The sequence below is a fragment of the Ranitomeya imitator genome, chromosome 1, assembly GCF_032444005.1.
Source record: "Ranitomeya imitator isolate aRanImi1 chromosome 1, aRanImi1.pri, whole genome shotgun sequence".
Taxonomy (NCBI): Eukaryota; Metazoa; Chordata; class Amphibia; order Anura; family Dendrobatidae; genus Ranitomeya; species Ranitomeya imitator.
Window position 1 is genome coordinate 602,544,721 of NC_091282.1, and position 26,022 is coordinate 602,570,742.

At 53.7% G+C, this 26,022-nt stretch overlaps 1 protein-coding gene across 2 annotated transcripts; it reads left to right on the plus strand.

The window, feature by feature from the left end:
• The first annotated feature begins 3,041 nt into the window (after positions 1-3,041).
• ZNF687 (zinc finger protein 687) lies at positions 3,042-24,331 on the plus strand. 2 transcript variants are annotated; one of them, XM_069768713.1, is made up of 9 exons: positions 3,042-3,194; positions 14,445-16,611; positions 20,334-20,512; positions 20,593-20,769; positions 20,840-21,017; positions 21,095-21,394; positions 22,531-22,643; positions 22,727-22,865; positions 23,327-24,331. In XM_069768713.1, the coding sequence occupies exons 2-9, from the start codon at positions 14,464-14,466 to the stop codon at positions 23,762-23,764; spliced, it is 3,672 nt and encodes a 1,223-aa protein (XP_069624814.1). In that variant the 5' UTR covers positions 3,042-3,194; positions 14,445-14,463; the 3' UTR covers positions 23,765-24,331. The 2 variants fall into 2 exon arrangements, with proteins under 2 accessions (XP_069624814.1, XP_069624805.1); XM_069768704.1 differs by lacking the exon at positions 3,042-3,194 and adding an exon at positions 5,486-5,873.
• The last annotated feature ends 1,691 nt before the right edge of the window (positions 24,332-26,022 follow it).

The window sequence follows — 26,022 nt, forward strand, 5'->3', positions numbered from 1 at the left end:
GCAGTGTATTCCTGTAGTGACGGTTCCAGTGACGGCAGTGTATTCCTGTAGTGACGGTTCCAGTGACGGCAGTGTATTCCTGTAGTGACGGTTCCAGTGACGGCAGTGTATTCCTGTAGTGACGGTTCCAGTGACGGCAGTGTATTACTGTAGTGACGGTTCCAGTGACGGCAGTGTATTCCTGTAGTGACGGTTCCAGTGACGGCAGTGTATTCCTGTAGTGACGGTTCCAGTGACGGCAGTGTATTCCTGTAGTGACGGTTCCAGTGACGGCAGTGTATTCCTGTAGTGACGGTTCCAGTGACGGCAGTGTATTCCTGTAGTGACGGTTCCAGTGACGGCAGTGTATTCCTGTAGTGACGGTTCCAGTGACGGCAGTGTATTCCTGTAGTGACGGTTCCAGTGACGGCAGTGTATTACTGTAGTGACGGTTCCAGTGACGGCAGTGTATTCCTGTAGTGACGGTTCCAGTGACGGCAGTGTATTCCTGTAGTGACGGTTCCAGTGACGGCAGTGTATTCCTGTAGTGACGGTTCCAGTGACGGCAGTGTATTCCTGTAGTGACGGTTCCAGTGACGGCAGTGTATTACTGTAGTGACGGTTCCAGTGACGGCAGTGTATTCCTGTAGTGACGGTTCCAGTGACGGCAGTGTATTCCTGTAGTGACGGTTCCAGTGACGGCAGTGTATTCCTGTAGTGACGGTTCCAGTGACGGCAGTGTATTCCTGTAGTGACGGTTCCAGTGACGGCAGTGTATTCCTGTAGTGACGGTTCCAGTGACGGCAGTGTATTACTGTAGTGACGGTTCCAGTGACGGCAGTGTATTCCTGTAGTGACGGTTCCAGTGACGGCAGTGTATTCCTGTAGTGACGGTTCCAGTGACGGCAGTGTATTCCTGTAGTGACGGTTCCAGTGACGGCAGTGTATTCCTGTAGTGACGGTTCCAGTGACGGCAGTGTATTCCTGTAGTGACGGTTCCAGTGACGGCAGTGTATTCCTGTAGTGACGGTTCCAGTGACGGCAGTGTATTCCTGTAGTGACGGTTCCAGTGACGGCAGTGTATTCCTGTAGTGACGGTTCCAGTGACGGCAGTGTATTCCTGTAGTGACGGTTCCAGTGACGGCAGTGTATTCCTGTAGTGACGGTTCCAGTGACGGCAGTGTATTCCTGTAGTGACGGTTCCAGTGACGGCAGTGTATTCCTGTAGTGACGGTTCCAGTGACGGCAGTGTATTCCTGTAGTGACGGTTCCAGTGACGGCAGTGTATTACTGTAGTGACGGTTCCAGTGACGGCAGTGTATTCCTGTAGTGACGGTTCCAGTGACGGCAGTGTATTCCTGTAGTGACGGTTCCAGTGACGGCAGTGTATTCCTGTAGTGACGGTTCCAGTGACGGCAGTGTATTCCTGTAGTGACGGTTCCAGTGACGGCAGTGTATTCCTGTAGTGACGGTTCCAGTGACGGCAGTGTATTCCTGTAGTGACGGTTCCAGTGACGGCAGTGTATTACTGTAGTGACGGTTCCAGTGACGGCAGTGTATTCCTGTAGTGACGGTTCCAGTGACGGCAGTGTATTCCTGTAGTGACGGTTCCAGTGACGGCAGTGTATTCCTGTAGTGACGGTTCCAGTGACGGCAGTGTATTCCTGTAGTGACGGTTCCAGTGACGGCAGTGTATTCCTGTAGTGACGGTTCCAGTGACGGCAGTGTATTCCTGTAGTGACGGTTCCAGTGACGGCAGTGTATTCCTGTAGTGACGGTTCCAGTGACGGCAGTGTATTACTGTAGTGACGGTTCCAGTGACGGCAGTGTATTCCTGTAGTGACGGTTCCAGTGACGGCAGTGTATTCCTGTAGTGACGGTTCCAGTGACGGCAGTGTATTCCTGTAGTGACGGTTCCAGTGACGGCAGTGTATTCCTGTAGTGACGGTTCCAGTGACGGCAGTGTATTCCTGTAGTGACGGTTCCAGTGACGGCAGTGTATTCCTGTAGTGACGGTTCCAGTGACGGCAGTGTATTCCTGTAGTGACGGTTCCAGTGACGGCAGTGTATTCCTGTAGTGACGGTTCCAGTGACGGCAGTGTATTCCTGTAGTGACGGTTCCAGTGACGGCAGTGTATTCCTGTAGTGACGGTTCCAGTGACGGCAGTGTATTACTGTAGTGACGGTTCCAGTGACGGCAGTGTATTCCTGTAGTGACAGTTCCAGTGACGGCAGTGTATTCCTGTAGTGACAGTTCCAGTGACGGCAGTGTATTCCTGTAGTGACGGTTCCAGTGACGGCAGTGTATTACTGTAGTGACAGGTCCTGGTGACGGCAGTGTATTCCTGTAGTGACGGTTCCAGTGACGGCAGTGTATTCCTGTAGTGACGGTTCCAGTGACGGCAGTGTATTCCTGTAGTGACGGTTCCAGTGACGGCAGTGTATTCCTGTAGTGACGGTTCCAGTGACGGCAGTGTATTCCTGTAGTGACGGTTCCAGTGACGGCAGTGTATTACTGTAGTGACGGTTCCAGTGACGGCAGTGTATTCCTGTAGTGACGGTTCCAGTGACGGCAGTGTATTCCTGTAGTGACGGTTCCAGTGACGGCAGTGTATTACTGTAGTGACGGTTCCAGTGACAGCAGTGTATTACTGTAGTGACAGGTCCTGGTGACGGCAGTGCACTACTGTATGTTGACATCTCTTGTCTATAAACTGTTACTTTATTTTGTTATTGTCAGACATAAACTGCTGTTCATAAAGTTTATTCACGAAGAACTCAGTTCCGTAATCACGTGGTTTACGTTGGTTTGGCTAGGCGGGACAAAGGGGAGCTCGACATTGACTTCAACCAATAGGCTTACTCACACTGGGATCCGGCCAATCAAGTGTTCGGAACATGGGCGGAAGTATCTCTTCTGCTGACTGATGCAATTTCCAGCCGTGGTCAGAGGGCGGGGCCACGGGATAGGCTGACAATCCAATAGCATTGGAGAGTGTGGTCGTTAGGGGCGGGATACAGTTTGAGTGGTAGCTCTGGTAGCCAATGACGGTGTGCAGTGACCGGAACAGCTGCGGCGAAGTAGCGGGCGGTGACTGAGCTCAGAGAAGCACGAAACGGCCGGAGACCCTGGCGCTCGGCTCAGCAGCTTAGCGGCGTCCCTCGGTCCTGGACCAGGGGACGGACATCTGTGAGGAGCTCCCAGGAAAGCCCCGGTAAGTTGTGCCGAGCTACCCGAACATAAGGCTTTCATGTCATTTTCGGAGGCGGGGCTATTAGGAGGGCGGAGTCTGACATTTAACGCTGTGTTGGGGTGGAATTCCTTGTGACAGGTGTGGGGTCTGGTAACACACATTTGGGAAGGCGGGGCTTGTTTGCAAGTGTGGCTCTTTGGGGGCAGGCCTGAAATGGAAGGCAGCTGGTGGTCGCCCCTCGTGGGTGGGGCACGGGCTAGATGGCAGCTTGTGGTGTCACTCCTGTGCATCAGCTGATTATTATGGTGCTGGATCCTCTTTGATATTGCATCATGTTCTTCTTTGTGAGTGGTCCCTGGGTTCTGGTGCCACCTATTGGTATGTCATGGCTGGGGTCACCATGAAAGTTATGGCTTATTTTCTGTATTGGCTGAAAATGAATCATTGGCAGGGTTGGTTGATTTTTCCGAGCTCCACGTTCTTCTGACAACCTGCAACATTGGATGAGAGGAGAAATCGGGTTGCTGCTTTTATTGGGGTACATGCATGAGAGCTGTGATGTGATTGGTTGCTGTCGTTCCTACTCGGCAGCTCAGAACCTAACTAATGACAGGTCATTATATTGCAAATTGAGATTCTGATTTGGCTTTTTTCCTAAGTCATATTGTAAGAGTTGATTGTGACTTGTAGGATCGCTACTTCCAACAGGTGGCGCTATAGAGTTCCTCTCTGAAGAGGCAATTTGCATATAGGTCTTTATCAAAACCTTTTACCTTCTGGGGGTGGTTGGGGGAGGAGCCTATGGGGGGATTTAGTGGGGGAGGTGAATGTTGGGTTATTCGAGGCGCTGGGAAAATTGAGGGGTATTCAGACTGGCAGGGAATTTAGGGGTATCCTGGGGTTAAGGTGAAGGTGGGTGTGTTAGGGGGAGACAAAGCGTCAGGGGAAGGTGAATGTGAGAGTATTTGAGGAAGGGGGAAGGTATTTAGTGGGAGTATTTAGTGGTGTTATTCAGAGAATGTGGGGGGGAAGCCTATGGGGGTAGAAGATATTGGGGCGGTGGAGAATGCAGAGGGTGTTCAGCAGAATGTAGGGGTTTTGGGCCTGTGGCGGGGAGAAGAATGTGGGGGTATTCGGGACGGTGGGGGAGGAGAATGTGGGGTTATTTAGGGAGGTGGGGGAGAGTGGGAGTATTCAGAGCGGTAGGGGGGAGGAGAATGGTGGTATTGGTGAGGAGAATATGGGGGTATTCCGGGTGGTTGGGGAGGAGAATGTGGGGGTATTCTGGGTGGTTTGGGGAGGAGAATGTGGGGGTATTCCGGGCGGTTTGGGGAGGAGAATGTGGGGGTATTCCGGGCGGTTTGGGGAGGAGAATGTGGGGGTATTCCGGGCGGTTTGGGGAAGAGAATGTGGGGGTATTCCGGGCGGTTTGGGGAGGAGAATGTGGGGGTATTCCGGGCGGTTTGGGGAGGAGAATGTGGGGGTATTCCGGGCGGTTTGGGGAGGAGAATGTGGGGGTATTCCGGGCGGTTTGGGGAGGAGAATGTGGGGGTATTCCGGGCGGTTTGGGGAGGAGAATGTGGGGGTATTCCGGGCGGTTTGGGGAGGAGAATGTGGGGGTATTTCGGGCGGTTGGGGGAGGAGAATGTGGGGGTATTCCGGGCGGTTGGGGGAGGAGAATGTGGGGTTTGGGACGCCTGGGTGAAGCTCTGTGGCAGGTAATGTGTACCCGGTTCTTACTTTATCCCCCCGGATTTATTGAGGCGGCTATGCCCTGCATATTGGATTGATTGTGGCATGTATATATTATCTGGGGTGATTAAACATTGTGTTAGGGTCCTTATGCTTTAGGATCCTGGGTATTGATCCATATATATGTTGCCCATCTTCTGAAAACTTTGAGTAGGTATAGTGTCAGCATTCCTTTGACATAGGATTATCGTGTCAACCACTAGCAGGTATTCGCAAATGGTTGCTGTATATACATATATATACCTATACTCATTTTATTTTTGTGGCGTCCCTTTGTACGGTATTTCTTGTATTTATCAATTGTTCTGTTTTTATATTTATTTATAAAAAAAATATGATTTTATATCTTTATTGTGGGATCTCTTCTTGGTCCCATTGATATTTACATGGGATTTTGTGTTATAGCGTTTATGAAGTGCCCTATGTTATTTTTGGACATTTAAGTGATATATCTATATGTGTGTAGTGGCATATGTCTAGGGTTATATGTGTAACTAGCAGTAGTTGATCATCTGTCCTGAAACTGCAGGCCTCACAAAGGTCACAGCATACATATCTTGAAAGGCTACTGTCTCCACTCTCGCCAGGGGGTCATGCTGGGAATTAAGAAAAAAGAGAAACATTTGACACCTCCTAGCTCTTTGAAAAGAGATGTCAATTATAGCCTGACACTATCTATCTGTGAGAACTTCTACACAGGGAATCTCAGAGCAAATAATATATTCATTGGGGGAGCGGCCGCTGTCCAATCAAAAAACAAGCAATTATGATATTAACCTGAGGGGCTAGTCTAGAAACCTGAGCTCCAGAGTAAAGCTATAAATTAGGCTTGTATACATAGAATCGTGTTCACATGTGAGGGCAGCCTGGGAAGCTGATGTGTTCCACCAACTCCATATTCAACCCCCCTCAGGGAGCGGAAAGCAGACTACAAAGTTAGATGTTTCTGTAAGTTTTCTCCTGTTTATTTTATACTGTTTTGCATACCTGTATGTCTTTTTATTATCATATTTTTATACCTTTTTCTTTACTGTAAGCACTGATTTTTTTTTTTTGCATTAGAGCATAAAACTTTAACAGTTGAACCTTGAATGTTCTAAAAGAATCCATAGCCTCAATCTGTATGATCCGTATGAGTGGTAGACTCAGTAGTAATTAGTAATTTCTGGGACTCATCGCCCGTGTATTCGGTGAGTGGTGGCAGCGTGTGTGGCCTGGGTCGGTGTTATTTATTCTCCCATTACAGCATAGGACAGAAGTTGAATGCTGGACTGAGAGAGGGGAGTTAGATTTACCCTTGCAGGCACAACCCCAAGTCACGTGCTGAGAGCGAGTACGTGACAAATTAGTGACACCACGGAGTGGGATCCGTGACGGGGTATTCAGGGCGGTTAAGGGAGGAGAAAGCTGCGGGGGAGGAGAATGTGGAGGTATTCGGGGCGGTGGGGGGAGGAGAATGTGGTGGTATTGGGGGCGGTTGGAAGGGGAGAATGTAGTAGTATTTGTTGAGGTGGGGAAGGAGAATGTGGTGTATTCATTGTGGTCGGTGCAGGAGAATGTGGTGGTCTTCGTGTCGGTGGGTGCAGGAGAATGTGATGGTATTCGGAACTGTGGGGGGAGGAGAATGTGTTTTATTTGTGGCCTTGAGTGGAGGAGAATGTGGTGTTATTCAGGGTGGTGGGAAGAGAAGAATGTGGTGATATTCGTGGGGGGAGCAGAATGTGGGGTATTAGGGGCGGTGGGGGGAGAATGTGGTAATATTCAGTGAAGGGAAGAGAATGTCGGGGTATTCAGGGTGGTTGGGGGAGGTGAATGTGTGGGTATTCTGGGTGGTGGGAGGTATATGGGGGTATTCAGGGTTGTGCGGAGAGGAGAATGGGGTATTCAGGGTGATGGGGGGGGGGGGGGGGGGAGAATGTGAGGGTATTCAGGGTGATGGGGGGGGGGGAGAATGTGAGGGTATTCGGGGAGGTTGGGGGAGGAGAATGTAGGGGTAGTCAGGGCGGTTGACGGAGGAGAAGGTGGCGGGGGAGGACAATATGGAGGTATTCAGGATGGTGGGGGGAGAATGTGGAGGTATTTGGGGCGGTGGGGGAGAGGAGAATGTGAGGGTATTCAGGGCATTTGGGGTAGGAGAATGTTGGGATATTCTGCGAGGTTTGGAGAGGAGAATGTGGGGGTAGTCAGGGCGGTTGAGGGAGGAGAAGGTGGGGGGGAGGACAATATGGAGGTATACAGGATGGTGGGGGGAGAATGTGGGGGGTATTCAGGGCACTGAGGGTATTCAGGGTTGTGGGGTAAGGAGAATGTGGGGATATTTGTGGTGGTGGGGTGAGGAGAATGTGGGGATATTTGTGGTGGTGGGGAGAGGAGAATGTGGAGGTATTTGGGGGGGGAGGAGAATGTGAGGGTATTCAGGGCGGTTAGGGAAGGATAATGTGGGGGTATTCTGGCATTTGGGGGAGGAGAATGTGGGGATATTCCGGGAGGTTTGGAGAGGAGAATGTGGGGGTAGTCAGCGCGGTTGGGGGAGGAGAAGGTGGCGGGGAGGACAATATGGAGGTATTCAGGATGGTGGAGGTATTCAGGGCAGTGAGGGTGACTGTGGGGGTATTCAGGGTTGTGGGGTGAGGAGAATGTGCTGATATTCGGGGTGGTGGATAGAGGAGGATGTGGGGATATTTGTGGTGGTGGGGAGAGGAGAATGTGGGGGTATTTGGGACGGTGGAGGGAGGAGAATGGTGGTATTTGGGGCAGTGGGGGGAGGAGAATGTGGTGGTATTGGGGGCGGTTGGAAGGGGAGAATGTGGTGTTTGGTGAGAGAGTGTGGTGGTATTCAGGCTGGTGAGGGGAGGAAAATGTGGTATTTGGGGCGGTGGGGGGAGGAGAATGTGAGGTTTTTCAGGGCGATGGGGAGAGGAGAATGTAGTGGTATTCAGGGCATTGGATGGGAGGAAAATATGATATTCGGAGGGGAGAATGTGGTGTTATCTGGGGAGGTGGGGGAGGAGGATATGGGTGGTATTCAGGCTGGTGAGGGAAGTGAATGAGGGTATTCATGGCGGTGGGGGTACTCAGGTTGGTGGTGGGGAGAATGATATTCAAGGCGATGGGAGGAGGAGAATGTGGTATTGGGGCGGTTGCAGGGAGAATGTGGGGTATTCAGGGTGCTGAGGAGAATATGGGGTATTCGGATCGGTGGGGAGAGGAAAATTTGATGATATTTTAGGCGGTGGGGGGTGGGGATTGTATTCGGGGCGGTGGGGGGAGAAGAATGTGGTAATATTCTGGGGGCGGTGGGGGGGGGGAGTAGAATGTGCTGGTATTCGGGGCGGTGGGGGAGGAGAATGTGGTGGTATTCGGATGGCGGGTGGAGGAGAATGAGTATTCGGGGCCGTGCGGAAAGTAGAATGTGGTGCTATTCAGAGGGGGAGGATAATGTGGGCGTGTACGGGTGGAGGAGAATGTGGGGTGTACGGGTGGAGGAGAATGTGGGGTGTACGGGTGGAGGAGAATGTGGTGATATTCTGGTGGAGGAGGAGAATGTGGTATTCGAGGTGGTGGGTGGAGGAGAATGTGGATATTCGGGGCGGTACGGAAAGTAGAATGTGGTGGTATTCAGGGGAGGATAATGTGGGCGTGTACGGGTGGAGGAGAATGTGAGGACATTTGGGTGGAGGAGATTGTGGGGTATTCGTTTGGGGAGGAGAATGTGGTGATATCCTGGTGGAGGAGGAGAACTTGGTGGTGTACGGGTGGGGTAGGAGAATGTGGTGGTATATGGGTGGAGGAGGAGAATGTGGGGGTGTTTCGGGAGATGTGGGGGTATTTTGGGGGATGGGGGTATTTGGTGAGGTGGGGGGAGAAGAATGTGGTGGTATAAGGGGTGGTGGGGGAGGAGAATGTGGTGGTATTCATTCCCGTGGGTAGAGGAGAATGTGATGATATTCGATGGGAAGTAGAATTTGGTGGTATTGGGGGCAGCGGGTGGAGGAGAATGTGGTATTCGGGGTTGTGGGTAAAGGAGAATGTGGGGGTATTCAGGGTGGTGGGGGAGGAGAATGTGGGGGTGTTCAGGGAGGTGGGGAGGAGAATGGTGGTATTCGGTGTGGTGGGGGAGGAGAATGTGGGGGTATTTAGGGGTGATTGGGGAAATGTGGTGGTGTTGGGGGAGGATCACGTGGGGTTTTCAGGGCTGGGGCAAGGAAAATGTGGGGTATTCAGGGTGGTGGGGAGAGGAGAATGTTGGGGTATTCCGGGCGGTGAGGGAGGAGAATGTGGTGGTATTCAGGTCCGTGGGGAGGGGAGAATGTGGTGATATTCGGGGGGAGGGAGAATTTGGTGGTATTCGGGGCAGCTGGTGGAGGAGAATGTGGTGGTATTTGGAGTGGTGGGGAAGGAGAATGTGGGGGTATTCAGGGAGGTGGGGAGGAGAATGTGAGGGTATTTAGGGTGATGGGGGGAAATATGGTATTCGGGGTGTTGGGGGAGGAGCATGTGGGGTTTTCAGGATGGTGGGGAGAGGAGAATGTGGTGGTATTCGAGGTGGCAGGTGGAGGAGAATGTGGGTATTCGGGGCGGTGCAGAAAGTAGAATGTGGTGGTATTCAGGGGTGGAGGAGAATGTGGGGACATTTGGGTGGAGAAGAATGTGGAGGCGGTAGGTGGAGAATGTGGGGTATTTGGTTGGGGGAGGAGAATGTGGTGATTTCCTGCTGGGGGAGGAGAATGTGGTGGTATTCGTGTTGGGGAGGAGAATGTGGTGGTGTACGGGTTTGAGGAGAATGTGGTGGTATACGGGAGGTGTAGGAGAATGTGGTGGTTTTCGGGTGGAGGAGGAGAATGTGGTGGTATTCGGGGGATGTGGTATTTGGGGGAGGAGAATGTGCAGGTATTCAGGGGGATGTGGGGGTATTTAGGGGAGGAGAATGGTGGTTTTCGGGGGAGGAGAATGTGGGGGTATTCGGGGGACGTGGGGGTATTTTGTGGGGGATGGGGGTATTTGAGTTGGGGGGAGGAGAATGTGGTGGTATTCGGATGATGGGGGGGAGGAGAATGTGGTGGTATTCGGATGATGGGGGGAGGAGAATGTGGTGGTATTTGGGGCGGTGGGGGAGGAGGAGAATGTGGTATTCAGGTCTGTGGGGAGGGGAGAAAGTGGTGATATTCAGGGCAGTGGGTGGAGGCGAATGTAGTGGTATTTGGGTGGTGGAGAGAGGAGAATGTGGTGATATTCGATGGGGGAGGAGGATGTGGGGATGTTCAGGGTGGTGGGGGAGGAGAATGTGGTGGTATTCAGGGTGGTGAGGGAGAAGAATGTTGGGATATTTGGGGCGGTGGGGAGAGGAAAATGTGGTGTTATTTGGTAGGGGGAGGAGAATGTGGTGGTATTCAGGTCGGTGGGGGTAGGAGAATGGTGATATTCAGGGGGATATGTGGTGGTATTTGGGAGGGAGAATTTGCTGGTACTCGTGGCTGTGTGGGAGGAGCATGTAGTGGTATTTGGGGTGATGTTGGAGGAGAGTTTGGTGGTATTCAAGGAGGAGAATGTGGGCATGTACGGGTGGAGGAGAATGTGTGGACATTTAGGTGGTGGAGAATGGAGGCGGCAGGTGGAGGAGAATGTGAGGGAGGAGAATCTAGTGAAATTCTGGTGGGGGAGGAGTATGTGGTGGTATTCGGGGCAGCAGGTGGAGGAGAATGTGGGTATTCGGGGCGGTGCAGAAAGTAGAATGGTGGTATTCAGGGGAGGATAATTTGAGTGTGTACGGGTGGAGGAGAATGTGGAGTATTCGGTTGGGGGAGGAGAATGTGATATTCGTGTTGGGGAGGAGAATGTGGTGGTATACGGGTTTGAGAGGAGAATGTGGTGGTGTACGGGTGGGGTAGGAGAATGTGGAGGTTTTCCGGTGGAGGAGGTGAATGTGGTGGTTTTCGGGGGGAGGAGAATGTGGGGGTATTCGGGGGGAGGAGAATGTGGGGGTATTCGGGGGGAGGAGAATGTGGGGGTATTCGGGAGGGATGTGAGGGTGTTCGGGAGGAGGAGAATGTGGAGGTATTTGGGAGGAGGAGAATGTGGAGGTATTTGAGGGAGGAGGATAATGGGGGTATTTGGGGAGGAGGAGAATGGGGGTAATTGGGGGGGAGGAGAATGGGGGGTATTTGGGAGGAGGAGAATGTGGGGGTATTCGGGGGGGATGTGAGGGTGTTCGGGAGGAGAAGAATTTGGGGGGAGGAGAATGTGGGGGTATTTGGGGGGAAGAGGATGTTGGGGTATTTGGAGGGGGGAATGTGGGAGTATTCGGGAGGAGAATGTGGGACGTGCGGGGGGATGTGGGGGTATTCGGGGGAGTTGAATGTGGGGGTATTCAGGGCAGGGTTGGGAAGGAAAAAGTGGGGGTGGGAGAGGAGGGCTGGAGGGGTCCCATCATGTGCCCGGTGGACTCCTCTCGTTTTTTTTTTTTTGGAGTTCCTCTCTATGTTAATGCTTTCCTTCCTTGGGGAGGGGTGTTTGGCGGTGGGGACCCCTGTAAATGTGGAATGGGCAGGTCATTGCTGGGGAAGGTGTGTGCTGAGCTATGCCTCTCTGTTATCAGGTACATGTGTTTTGGGAAGGGATATATTGTAGTCTCCATTGTATGTATACAGGATCCCAGGAGCTAAGGTGTTAAGTGTGCTGCTTGCTCCACTCCCAGAATCCAGTGCAGGAAGCAAATGTTTTGCTGTGGTGGGGCCCTCCCTGACCCTGTGATGTTACCGTCACATGGTGTAGCCCGGTTCCCATGAAATTGAGCAGCTCCTGGTGCAGCAGGTCAGCGAATGCGGCCTGTGTCCGGAGCAGCGAGTACAGGAGAGTGTGGAGTAGAGCGTGCTCCAGAGGGCTCCAACAGGTGTGTACTGGGAACGAACTGGTCCTTGCTGAGGAGAAGTCAGTGCATACACTGGGGTCACAGTTATCACCGGATTAGACACCATGGTGTGTTAGGCCGGGGACACACTTGCAAGTGCAGTGCGAGAGACCCGTGCGAGTTTCTCGCATTGCACTCACAAGTGTGACCCCGGCCTTAGATATACAGTATCTCTGGCAAAAAAAAAAAAAGAGGTATGGAATCAACGGCACCAGAGGAGTACACATTCAGGACTTGGATCCACGTGAGTCCGATTAGCAGCTCGCACGAAATCCTAGCTAAATGTACATTAAGTAAAAAGAAATGCGGCACTCACCCTTTATTTGCTTGTGGAATCGTGCTCTTCATTGGACAGACGTTAACATGTTGTTACATGTCCATGTAATATATCAGGCGTACAGGAGGGTGCGGTGATGAAAAGTTGGACGACGGCCGTTTCGCGCGAAGTGTGGACATGTAACAACGTGTTAACGTCGGTCCAATAAAGAGCACGATTCCACAAGCAAATAAAGGGTGAGTGCCGCGTTTCTTTTTACTTAATGTGTATTTAGATATATCTCTACTAGACACCGTTCCATGTATTCCTGACCTTCACAGTGCTGCAGACAGTCTCTGTACCTCGAGCCCAAATATACCCCATGTAGTGTATCTACTGGGACAGTGGGCAAGGACGTTCTCCTCCAACCTCCCCGCCATCCCTGTGCGGCGGATGCCCCTCCCCGTCCCTGTGCGGCGGACGCCCCTCCCCGTCCCTGTGCGGCGGACGCCCCTCCCCCGTCCCTGTGCGGCGGACGCTCCCTCCTCCCCTCCGTCCCTGTGCGGCGGACGCTCCCTCCTCCCCTCCGTCCCTGTGCGGCGGACGCTCCCTCCTCCCCTCCGTCCCTGTGCGGAGGACGCTCCCTCCTCCCCTCCGTCCCTGTGCGGCGGACGCTCCCTCCTCCCCTCCGTCCCTGTGCGGCGGACGCTCCCTCCTCCCCTCCGTCCCTGTGCGGCGGACGCTCCCTCCTCCCCTCCGTCCCTGTGCGGCGGACGCTCCCTCCTCCCCTCCGTCCCTGTGCGGCGGACGCTCCCTCCTCCCCTCCGTCCCTGTGCGGCGGACGCTCCCTCCTCCCCTCCGTCCCTGTGCGGCGGACGCTCCCTCCTCCCCTCCGTCCCTGTGCGGCGGACGCTCCCTCCTCCCCTCCGTCCCTGTGCGGCGGACGCTCCCTCCTCCCCTCCGTCCCTGTGCGGCGGACGCTCCCTCCTCCCCTCCGTCCCTGTGCGGCGGACGCTCCCTCCTCCCCTCCGTCCCTGTGCGGCGGACGCTCCCTCCTCCCCTCCGTCCCTGTGCGGCGGACGCTCCCTCCTCCCCTCCGTCCCTGCGCGGCGGACGCTCCCTCCTCCCCTCCGTCCCTGCGCGGCGGACGCTCCCTCCTCCCCTCCGTCCCTGCGCGGCGGACGCTCCCTCCTCCCCTCCGTCCCTGCGCGGCGGACGCTCCCTCCTCCCCTCCGTCCCTGCGCGGCGGACGCTCCCTCCTCCCCTCCGTCCCTGCGCGGCGGACGCTCCCTCCTCCCCTCCGTCCCTGCGCGGCGGACGCTCCCTCCTCCCCTCCGTCCCTGCGCGGCGGACGCTCCCTCCTCCCCTCCGTCCCTGCGCGGCGGACGCTCCCTCCTCCCCTCCGTCCCTGCGCGGCGGACGCTCCCTCCTCCCCTCCGTCCCTGCGCGGCGGACGCTCCCTCCTCCCCTCCGTCCCTGCGCGGCGGACGCTCCCTCCTCCCCTCCGTCCCTGCGCGGCGGACGCTCCCTCCTCCCCTCCGTCCCTGCGCGGCGGACGCTCCCTCCTCCCCTCCGTCCCTGCGCGGCGGACGCTCCCTCCTCCCCTCCGTCCCTGCGCGGCGGACGCTCCCTCCTCCCCTCCGTCCCTGCGCGGCGGACGCTCCCTCCTCCCCTCCGTCCCTGCGCGGCGGACGCTCCCTCCTCCCCTCCGTCCCTGCGCGGCGGACGCTCCCTCCTCCCCTCCGTCCCTGCGCGGCGGACGCTCCCTCCTCCCCTCCGTCCCTGCGCGGCGGACGCTCCCTCCTCCCCTCCGTCCCTGCGCGGCGGACGCTCCCTCCTCCCCTCCGTCCCTGCGCGGCGGACGCTCCCTCCTCCCCTCCGTCCCTGCGCGGCGGACGCTCCCTCCTCCCCTCCGTCCCTGCGCGGCGGACGCTCCCTCCTCCCCTCCGACTGGACTGACATTTGGGCTTCTGTATGTTGTCCTGCTTTTTGTTACTGTGGCCCTTCTTGTTTTGGTGGTCTCTCAGCCTGCTGCTGTGCCCCCTTTCAGGCCATGTGATATAGGTCTGGCCTCCTTACATGTGCAGGACAATGGCTGTCTGTCCTTCCAGCCCACAGAGACAGGAGATCCTGTTGCAGATATTGGTGGTGGGAGGGTACCATGTGGCATAGTGTCGAGGAGAGGCTGAGGAGTCCTGCACATGGCTGCTCACTAGACAGGGCTGGGATGAACTCTGCCACTGCTGGAGTGTATGAATGGCAGGGCTAGCACTGCTCCTTTATAATCACTTGTGTAATGTGTTCAATTTTCTGTCTGGTCACATTGGGGTTAACATCAGGCTCTGTCCTCCCCTAGGCCCTCTGTGAAATTTACCATGGGCGACATGAAGACCCCTGACTTTGATGATCTCTTAGCTGCATTTGATATTCCAGACATGGACGCAAATGAAGCGATTCACTCAGGACCAGAGGACTCGGAGGGACAAGGAAAGCCATCAGGGGAAGCGGTGAGCACCGAACATGGGCTGCCACCGGCCGACATCACCGCCGTCAGCGTCATCGTGAAGAACACAGTCTGTCCTGAGCAGCCAGACTTACTGGACCTTCATGGAAAGGATCCCCCGAGTCTAGGCCCCCGACTCATTCAGAATGGATTCAACCCACCCGAGGTGTCCCGGACATTGGCAGCTGCCTCTCCAGCCTCTAATGGAGGAGAGAACTGGACATCCAGATCCAAAGCCGGGAAATCCTTAGAGCTGTTCACAGATTTCTCGCCGGTGGATAACCCCATCGACAACCGAGTGGCTGAACTGATTGACAAGCCGCGGGAGGTGAAACTAAAGGAGAGGCTGATATTTGAACCCCCAGAGTCCGACCTCTGCCCTTCGACAGCTGACCCTTCAGCAGATCAAGGCCTTAGAGTCATCCCTCCACCCTTCACTATCAGTAAAGTCGCTGGAGGCATCGGATCCCTGGGAATTTGTCTAGGAACGCATTCCTTCAAGAAAGAACCAGATGATGAGGGTTCGGGGAGTCTTCCAGCCTCAGGGGAGTCTTTCCCTCCTGTTCATTACACTGAACCCCCAGTACCTGCGTGGACCAGCCCTGAGCACAAGAATGACGTTGCATTCATCAAAAACACCTCACATGATGCAGATGGTCCAGGGTCCAAACCCCCAGCAAACCCTGAATCCCATCCGGAGTTCACTGATCCCCCAAAGAACCCGAAAACCAGCAGTGACCCCGATCCTCCTGGATTAAAAGAGGAGCCAAACTGGAGCCCACGGAGCTTAGCCAGTGACCTCGAGGAGGAAGATGGAATCAGCTCCCCATCATCAAACTCTTCACGACCCCTCAAAGTCCGGATCAAAACCATAAAGACCCAATCTGGGAGTATCACCAGGACTGTCACTCGCGTGTCCTCTGACTCCGACACCATCACTTCTGCCCAGATGTCAGAGGGATCTCCGCAGCCTCCAGAGGCCAGTCAAGAAAACACCCCTAACTACAAGGAAGACGCCAGTATTTCAGTACCGAAAGATAAAAGCGGGCTTCCATCAAGTCCATCAAAAGCGGAAGCTGCTTCGGTGGTGAAGGTGCCACTTGGCAACGCCGTAAAGCTGCAGGGCTCCATCCTGCCTGTGTCCACAATTCAGAATGCCAGCAGTGTCATGCTCATGGCGGCAAGCGTGGCTCAGCAGAAGGCGGTGGTCATGCCCTCCAAGGCCAATAAGGTCATGGCCAAGAACATCATCCACCTGGTGCAGCAGCCGTTGTCCAGCACAGCCCCTCTCACCACTGTGAATATGACCACCCAGGTAGCTACCAGCTCTACTATCAGCACGACCAGTAGCCCACAGCGCAGCGCTACCATAGTCATGGTGCAGTCCCAGAAACCTACGCCAGCCGTAGCAGGCACAGTCATCTCCCGCACACAGTCTAGTCTGGTGGAAAACTTCAATAAAATCCTCAACAGCAAAAATTTACTTCCCACCTACAAACCGAACCTCACCCCCCCTGCAGAGTCCAGCCTGAGCTTGCCCCTGTCCGGTTTCCGCTGCTTGGAGTGTGGAGACTCTTTCGCCCTGGAGAAGAGCCTGGCCAGACACTACGACCGCCGTAGCATGAGGATCGAGGTGACCTGCAACCACTGCACCAAGCGCCTGGTCTTCTTCAATAAGTGCAGCCTCCTCCTGCACGCCCGCAAGCACAAGGATAACGGCCTGGTCATGCAGTGCTCCCACCTGGTCATGAGGCCTATTGCCCTTGAGCAGATGATCGGACAGCCGGATGTCACACCGCTTGTGTCAGTGGCTGTACTAACTCCAGGAAATGCCTCAATGCCTGGCCCAGCTCAGGACACTGCCGCTACTGCCAGCCCAACCAGTGATTCTGCCATCCTGCCAGAGCAGTCCACTTACTCCACCTTCCGCTGCTTAGAGTGTAAGGAGCAGTGTAAGAACAAGGCTGGCCTGGCCATCCACTTTCAACAGACTTCCCCCTCCACAGCCAGCGGCAGCACGGTAAGTGGCCGAGGGGGTGACCAAGGGAGAGTGCGGGGTGACCTAGGGAGTGTGCGGGGGTGGGGGTCCGAGGGGTGACCAAGGGAGGGTGCGAGGAGGGGGTCCGAGGGGTGACCTAGCGAAGGGTGCGAGGGGGGGTCTGAGGGGGGGTCCTAGGGACGATGTGAGAGGGGGTACCGAGGGGTGACCTAGGGATGGTGCGAGGGAGGGCCGACGGGTGACTTAGGGATGGTGCGGGGGGTGTCTGAGGGATGACCTAGAGATGGTGCGAGGGGTGACCTAGGGAAGGGAGGGTGAGTCTGAGTGGAGACCTAGGGGCTAGTGAGGGAAGGTGGGTCTGAGCGGTGACCTAGGGGTTAAGGAAGGGAAGGTGAGTCTGAGGGTGACCTAGGGGCTAGGGAAGGGAGGATGCGAGGTGGGGTATGTGGGGTGACCTATGGGCTAAGGAAGGGAGGGGGGTTCAGAGGTCTGCAGGGTCCTGCGGTATAGTCCACCTACTCCACCTTTCGTTGCTTTGAGTATAAGGAGCATTGTAAGAACAAGGCAGGCCTTGGCCCTCCACTTCCATGAGATTTCTGCCACCACAGCCAGTAAGAACACGGTGGCCAAGGGGTGACCTAGGGAGAGTTTGGGGGCTACGTGGGGTGACCAAGGGAGGGTCCGAGGAAGAGGGGGGCTCCGAGGGGTGACCTCTAGTGAGGGTGGTCGAGGGGACCAAAGGGTGAACTAGGAAGGGTGCAAGGAGTGACTAATGAGGGACCGAGGGCTGATCTGGATCTGAAGGGTGAGCTACGGAGAGTGCGGGGGTTCTGATGAGTGATCTAAGAGCTAGGGAAGTGAGGCTGCGGGAGTTGGGGGCTGAGGAGGGGTGACCTAGGGAGGGTGTGGGGAAGGGTTGTCTGAGGTCTGAGGGTTGATTCAGAGGTATAAAAAGCAGGGTGTGATTCTAGATTAAAAATTAACTCGTTGAAAAATTGTAGACCCAAATAATCAAAACACATAAAGGACTCACAGTACGTTACATTTCAAAAGAAGAAATGCCAATATCACAAATAAATCGAACTGCCTCAGACCTCAATATCCCAAGATCCCTATGAATAAATCGATCATGGAAACGTAAAGGTCCGTTATCAGCTGGCAGTGCGGAAAAATATCAAATTTCACATCACCTGGTCATTTGGCAGATCAGACCACACTTCACCTGGTCATTTGGCAGATCAGACCACACTTCACCTGGTCATTTGGCATATCAGACCACACTTCACCTGGTCATTTGGCAGATCAGACCACACTTCACCTGGTCATTTGGCAGATCAGACCACACATCACCTGGTCATTTGGCAGATCAGACCACACATCACCTGGTCATTTGGCAGATCAGACCACACATCACCTGGTCATTTGGCAGATCAGACCACACATCACCTGGTCATTTGGCAGATCAGACCACACATCACCTGGTCATTTGGCAGATCAGACCACACATCACCTGGTCATTTGGCAGATCAGACCACACATCACCTGGTCATTTGGCAGATCAGACCACACATCACCTGGTCATTTGGCAGATCAGACCACACATCACCTGGTCATTTGGCAGATCAGACCACACATCACCTGGTCATTTGGCAGATCAGACCACACATCACCTGGTCATTTGGCAGATCAGACCACACATCACCTGGTCATTTGGCAGATCAGACCACACTTCACCTGGTCATTTGGCAGATCAGACCACACTTCACCTGGTCATTTGGCAGATCAGACCACACTTCACCTGGTCATTTGGCAGATCAGACCACACTTCACCTGGTCATTTGGCAGATCAGACCACACTTCACCTGGTCATTTGGCAGATCAGACCACACTTCACCTGGTCATTTGGCAGATCAGACCACACATCACCTGGTCATTTGGCAGATCAGACCACACATCACCTGGTCATTTGGCAGATCAGACCACACATCACCTGGTCATTTGGCAGATCAGACCACACATCACCTGGTTGTTTGGCAGATCAGACCACACATCACCTGGTCGTTTGGCAGATCAGACCACACATCACCTGGTCGTTTGGCAGATCAGACCACACATCACCTGGTCATTTGGCAGATCAGACCACACGTGCTCTCTATATATGCATCTATTACTAGCAATGACCGCTCAAGATGGTGTGTGAAAAAAGTGAACAGTTTCACCCTATTGTTACAAATAACAAATAAATGATCGTCTTTAACTGGTGTAAAGACTGCGGAGATGGCACATCATTATCCATACAAATACCCCATCATAGAATATCACCAGTTTTTATATAGTGACCCCCAATGCAAATTAACGAAAAGGTATACTTCCCTACGCGTTTCGTTTTTCTCTACTCATCAGGGGAAGATTCCTGTAATTCTCCATTGAGATAGGCGGTTTATTCCACAAGACGGGGTGCTGTCAACGTCTCCTCACAGGTGGAGCGGGATGTATAGGATACAACGAGAGTGCAAGCGACATCTCCACACAGGTAGAGCGGGATGTATAGGATACGACCAGGGTGTAAGTGACGTCTCCCTACAGGTGGAGCGGGATGTATAGGATATCACCAGGGTGTAAGCAACGCATCCCCACAGGTCACAGGTAGAAAGGGAAGTATGGGATATGACCAGAGCGTTACGTCTCCCCACAAGTGGAGCGAGATGTACAGGATACGACCAGGATGTTAGCGACAACTTCCTACAGGTCACAGGTAGAGTAGGATGTATAGGATATGACCAGGTTGTAAGCAACGTCTCCCCACAGGTCACATGTTTTTCTCTACTCATCAGGGAAAGATTCCTGTAATTCTCCATTGAGATAGGAGGTTTATTCAGCAAGACGGGGTGCTGTGACGGTCTACACGTCACAGCACCCCGTCTTGCTAAATAAACCTCCTATCTCAATGGAGAATTACAGGAATCTTCCCCTGATGAGTAGAGAAAAACGAAACGCGTAGGGAAGTATACCTTTTCGTTACTTTGAGGGTCATGATTTAAAAACTGGTGATATTCTTTGATGGGGTATTTGTATGGATAATGATGTGCCATCTCCCCAGTCTTTACACCAGTTAAAGACGGTCATTTATTCGTTATATGTAACAATAGGGTGAAACTGTTCACTTTTTTCACACACCATCTTGAGCGGTCATTGCTAGTAATAGATGCATATATAGAGAGCACATGTGGTCTGATCTGCCAAATGACCAGGTGATGTGTGGTCTGATCTGCCAAATGACCAGGTGAAGTGTGGTCTGATCTACCAAATGACCAGGTGATGTGAAATTTGATATTTTTCTGCACTGCCAGCTGATAACGGACCTTTATGTTTCCGTGATATTGTAGATTTATTCATAGGGATCTTGGGATATTGAGGTCTGAGGCAGTTCGATTTATTTGTCATATTGGCATTTCTTCTTTTGAAATGTGACGTACTGTGAGTCCTTTATGTGTTTTGATTATTTGGGTCTACAATTTTTTAACGAGTTTATTAAAAGTTAATTTTTAATCTAGAATCACACCCTGCTTTTTATTCTATATTATTGATTGGTGGTCACAGCTTTTTCAGAGTTGATTCAGAGGTAAATGGTTTTTTTTGTGCCTCGAGTACTGGACTGGATAGGGGAGTGGTCCGACGAGGCACGGTCTAGTGGGAGGTGGCGGGATGATAATGGAGTCAGTTGCTGTCATTACTTCTTCCAGGTTTGTTCTTTGTGCCCTATGATGATGCCAAATCGATGCAGCTATGAAGCACACCAGCGCATGCACAAGCAAAGCCCCCCAAATGTGTGTCCTGAGTGTGGGGGCAACTTCCGCATTGAAAACTTTCAGACTCACCTGAAGGAGATCTGTCTCCACTTCTCACGGAGGATTGGCTACAGGTACTGTCTTAAAGGGGTGGTCAGATAGGATGGTGGGACCCATGTCGTGCCTGGTTGTTAACACCGTGTGTCCTTGGCAGGTGCCAGAGCTGTTCCGTGGTGTTTGGAGGAGTAAACTCCATCAAGTCTCACATTCAGACGTCTCATTGTGAGGTTTTCCATAAGTGTCCAGTCTGCCCCATGGCCTTTAAGTCTGCACCCAGCGCTCATGCCCACATTTACACCCAGCACCCGGGATTTAACAACCAACAGGCCAAGTAGGTGGCGGGCAGTGTGTGGGCGCCGCTCATTTGGGAGAAGGGGCTGATCATGTCTCTTACTCCCCAGGATGATCTATAAGTGTGCCATGTGCGACACCGTCTTTACCCACAAGCCTTTGCTCTGCTCCCATTTGGATCATGCCCATTTTGATCAGCAGTTGGGAAACCAGAGGGTGAGCGTCTTCAAGTGCCCAGACTGCCCATTGCTATTTGCCCAGAAGCGCACAATGCTTGAGCATCTGAAGGTAAGAGCCCACAGTGTGGGGGGCCGCCCTCACGGGTGTGTCGGGGGCCGGCATCTTATGTCTCCTGTGTTTTATAGACGACACATAACAGTGTGGTGAAGGAGGACCCCCCACAGTCTCAGGAGCTAGTGACCCCCAAACCAGAGCCCATGGAGATTCCTGTGAGTAAGCAATCGGATCCGGAGCCAGAGGTGGAGGAGTCTTCATCTTCAGATCCCCCTAGCTCCCCCGAAGTAAAGAAGAAGAGCAAGACTAAAGACGTACAGAAGCCAGGGCCCCCCAGACAGAGGAGCAACTGCTGCACATGCGGGATTTGCCACTCATGGTTCCCTGAGCGGGATGAGTACGTGCTGCACATGAAGAAGGAACATGGGAAGGTCAGAAAGCCGAGGGAAAACAGTGGATGGGGGGGGAGGGGGCTTCTACATGCGGGATCTGCCACTCATGGTTCCCTGAGCAGGACGAGTACATGCTGCACATGAAGAAGGAACATGGGAAGGTCAGAAAGCCGATGGAAAACAGTGGAGGGGGGGGATGCGGGGGTATGAAGGGAGTAGGGGGCTGCGCGCTGTGTAAACCGAGGAAGGAGAGGACGGGGGCTGCCAGCTGTATGGACAGAGGAAGGAGAGGACAAGTGGGCCTGCGGGCTACCTTTATGGAGGTAGAGGATGCGGGGGGGGGGGGGGGGGGGGGCGCCTGTGGGCTGTGAAGGTACAGGATGGTGGGGCTGTGTGGAGGGAGCTGGGAGATGAAGGGGGGGTTGCGGGTCGTGTGGAGGGAGGTGGGAGAGGATGAGGGGGATGCTGGCCATGTGGAGGGGGGTGGGAGAGGACGGGGGGCTTCAGGGGGGTGTGAATGGAGGTGGGAGAGGAAGGGGGGCTGTGTGGAGGGAGGTGGGAGAAGACGGGTGCTGCGGGCTGTGTGGAGGGAGGTGGGAGAGGACAGAGGTGCTGCGGGCCGTGTAAGGATGAGGGGCTGGGGGCCATGTGGAGGGAGGTGAGAGAGGACGGGGGGGCTGCGGGGGCGTGTGAAGGGAGGTGGGAGAGTACGGGGGGCTTTGGGCTGTGTGCAGCGAGGTGGGAGAGGATGGGGGGCTGCGGGCTGTGTTAAGGGAGGTGTGAGAGGACGGGGGCTGCGGACTGTGTAGGGAGGTGGAAGAGGACTTGGGCTGCGGACTGTGTAGGGAGGTGGAAGAGGAAGGGGGGCTCTGTGTAGGGAGGTGGGAGAAGACGGGTGCTGTGTGGAGCGAGGTGGGAGAGTACAGGGGTGCTGCGGGCTGTGTGGAGGGAGGTGGAAAAGGACTGGGAGGCTGCAAGCTATGTGGAGGGAAGTGGGAGAAGAAGGGGGGCTGCAGGCAGTGTGGAAGGAGGTGGGAGAGGACAGGGGGGCTGAGTGGAGGAAGGTGGGAAAGGACGAGGCAGGCTGTGTGGAGGGAGGTGGGAGAGGACAGGGCAGGGCTCTGAGATTAGAGTCTGCGGACCCGAGGGTTTCTTAGTCTTCTGCTCTTTTCCAGTCTGTGAAGAAGTTTCCGTGCCGTCTCTGTGAACGCTCCTTCTGCTCTGCCCCCAGTCTGCGGCGTCACGTCCGAGTGAATCACGAGGGCATTAAGCGAGTGTACCCATGCAGGTAGATGCCCGCTGTGTGTGGGGCACATGAACCCTTCCAGTATTCAGGTGTGATCTACCATGACACTATGCCCCCTTTCTCAGGTACTGCACGGAGGGAAAGCGCACCTTCAGCAGCCGTCTGATTCTCGAGAAGCACATTCAAGTGCGTCACGGCATTAAAGTGACAGACCAGGCACGGAGCCAGGAGGTCCTGGTGCCTCGGAACAGCAGCAAATCCCAGGTAGGGAATGGTGCGGCTGGCCAGTATTGGTAGTGTGATACATATTAGCTATGGCATGGTGGTACTTGTCCGTCTCCTGCCTGGCCACAGTCGGGTTCATACTTTATGGGGTGTGTAGAGTTACAGTGTCCAGGTAGGGGACGGACGAGTACTACCGTGGTGACGGCCACATACATACTGGCTATGGCGGGGTGGTACTGGTCCTACTCCTGAAGGGACACAGGTTCCTTCCTCATGGGGTGTGTGGGGTTACAGTGACGAGGTAGAGAATGGTGGGGACATACTTGTCCATCTCCTGAAGTGACAGGCTCCTTCCTCATGGGGTGGTACTCGTCCGTCTCTTGCCGAGACACAGTCTGATTCATTCCTCATGGGGTGTGTGGGTCTTACAGCCTCGGCCATTTACCCTCAGTGCTTGCCATTTGCACCTTGTAAACTAAGACTCTATGAATCCCCCACAGGTCTCATCAAAGAAGAGGAAACTCTCATCAGATGAGTCTGGGAGCGATGAAACCCTGAAAAATAAGCCTGCCCCTCAGAAACCGAAGCGCAGCTTTCAATGCCGAGCCTGTGGCTACAAGACTGGCAGCCTGGCTGACTTCCGGCAGCACATCCCCCAGCATTGTACCAGCGAGAGCTCTCACCAGTGCAGAGAGTGTGGCATGTGCTTCACCTCGCAGGGTTCCTTGAGCCGCCATCGCTTCATGATGCACAAAATGAAGGATGTGGCCGAAGAGGAGACAGAGCCCACCCACAAGATGGAAGAGTCCTCTGAACGGAGATTGACCTGCCAGGTCTGTAATAAAAGCTTTGACAGTCAGCTCAACCTCAACACTCACTTCCGTACACATGGTATGGCCTTTATCAAACAGCGGCAGAGCAGCGGAATGGACAACTGAGGGGACGGGGGCGTCAGACCATTGGTTACTAAAGCCACCAAGTGCCTTAATGTCCCACCACCTTCCCTGCCCAGCATGGAGCCCACATTTCCCACCTACAAGGCTCCCAGGTGCTTCCTTCTGACCTTGCTCCTTGTGGGCGGACCTTATAAATATGTAACCTATGTGTAATAGAAATCTATTTTTCTGCAATTAGTTCATGGGGATGTCTCCAGATTTGGGACATTTTTAGTTTCAGTAGCGGCTGCTCTTATTTATCTTTGCTGCTTCCACTATGTTCTCTGTGAGAGCGTCAGGAAGACATTGTACCCTCGCCCTTCCCCAGCAGGCCACAGCCGTCACCCCAGGAAGAGGTCAGTTACTTCTCTGGTGTGGTCATCCTGCTCCTCATGTCCCCGCTGGACGTCTCTCTTTGGCCTGTGCATACGTGGAGGGGATTCTGCTTGGCCCTCTGTCCTCAGATGTTTATGTGCTTTGCCGTTTTGCTTTTACTCCATGATCAATTTTTTATATAAGAAGCGAAGCCAATTACTTGTACATGAAATAAACCCGCTTCCCATGTGTCAAGGGCGAGAGTGTCAGCCACATGGGGGCACTGTGTAGGCTGCTGATGCCACAGAAAGTTATGGTGAAATGAAAGGAGTTAGTATCACGACAAGTGGAGCGGGATGTGGAGTAGCAGCGGTATGTGATACAACTAGAGAGTAAGCGATGTCTCCTCACAGGTGGAGCGGGATTTATAAGATACTACCAGTGCGTAAGCGACATCTTCGAGCAGGATGTACAAGATATGACCAGAGTGTAAGCGACGCATCCCCACAGGTAGAACGGGATGTATAAGATACGACCAGAGTGAAAGCGACTTATCCCCGCAGGTGGAGCTAGATGTATAGGATACGACCAGGATGTAAGAGACGTCTCCTCAAAGGTGGAGCGAGATGTACAGGATACAACCAGGGTGTAAGCGACATCTCCTCACAGGTGGAGCGGGATGTACAGAATCCAACCAGAGTGTAAGTGACGTGTCTCCACTGGTGATGCGGGATGTATAGGACACAACCATAATGTAAGCAATGTCTCCCAGCAGGTGGAGTGGCAGTGATATATGATACAACCTGAGTGCAACTTATGTCTCCCCACAGGTGGAGCGCGATGTATAGGATATGACCAGGGTAAAAGCAACGTCTCCTCACAGGTGGAGAGGGATGTATAGGATACAACGAGAGTGCAAGCGACATCTCCACACAGGTAGAGCGGGATGTATAGGATACGACCAGGGTGTAAGTGACGTCTCCCTACAGGTGGAGCGGGATGTATAGGATATCACCAGGGTGTAAGCAACGCATCCCCACAGGTCACAGGTAGAAAGGGAAGTATGGGATATGACCAGAGCGTTACGTCTCCCCACAAGTGGAGCGAGATGTACAGGATACGACCAGGATGTTAGCGACAACTTCCTACAGGTCACAGGTAGAGTGGGATGTATAGGATATGACCAGGTTGTAAGCAACGTCTCCCCACAGGTCACACTTAGAGCGGGATGTATAGGATACCACCAGAGCTTAAGCGACATCACCAGTGAAGCATGATGTATAAGATACGACCAGAAGTAAGCAACGCGTCCACACAGGTAGAATGAGAGTGTTAGCGATGTCTCCACGCTGGTGAAGTGGGATGTATTGGATATGACCAGAATATAAGTTACGACTTCCCACAGGTCAGAGGTAGAGCAGGATATATAGTAAACGATCAGAGAATAAGCGTCGTCTCCCCACAGGTGAAGCGGGATGTAAAGGATACGACCAGAGTGTAAGTGACGTCTCCGAGCACGTGGAGCAGGATGTATAGGACACAACCAGAGTGAAAGCGATGTCTCCCCACAGGTCGAGCAGGATGTATAGAATATGACCTGAGTGTAAGAGACACCACCCCACAGGTCACAGGTATAACGGAATGGGTAGCATACAACCATAGTGTAAGCGATGTCTCCAAGCAGATGAAGCAGGATGTAGAAGATACGACCAGAGTGTAAGTGACGTCTTCCAGCAGGTGGAGCGGGATGTATAGAATACGACCAGAGTGGAACCGACATCTCTCCTCAGGTGGAGCGGGATATATACCATATGACCAGAGTGTAAGCGACAGCTCCAAGCAGGTGGAGCGGAATGTATAAGATACGACCAAAGTGTAAGCGACGCATCCCCACAAGTAGAGTGGGATTAATATGATAAGACTAGGGAGTAAGGGTTGTCTACCCA

Excerpts from the sequence above, each read along its gene's own strand:
- ZNF687 (XM_069768704.1), top strand. Across the intron at positions 22,644-22,726 it reads AAGCGAGTGTACCCATGCAG|GTACTGCACGGAGGGAAAGC; the intron begins GTAGATGCCCGC and ends CCCCTTTCTCAG. Across the intron at positions 22,866-23,326 it reads GGAACAGCAGCAAATCCCAG|GTCTCATCAAAGAAGAGGAA; the intron begins GTAGGGAATGGT and ends AATCCCCCACAG.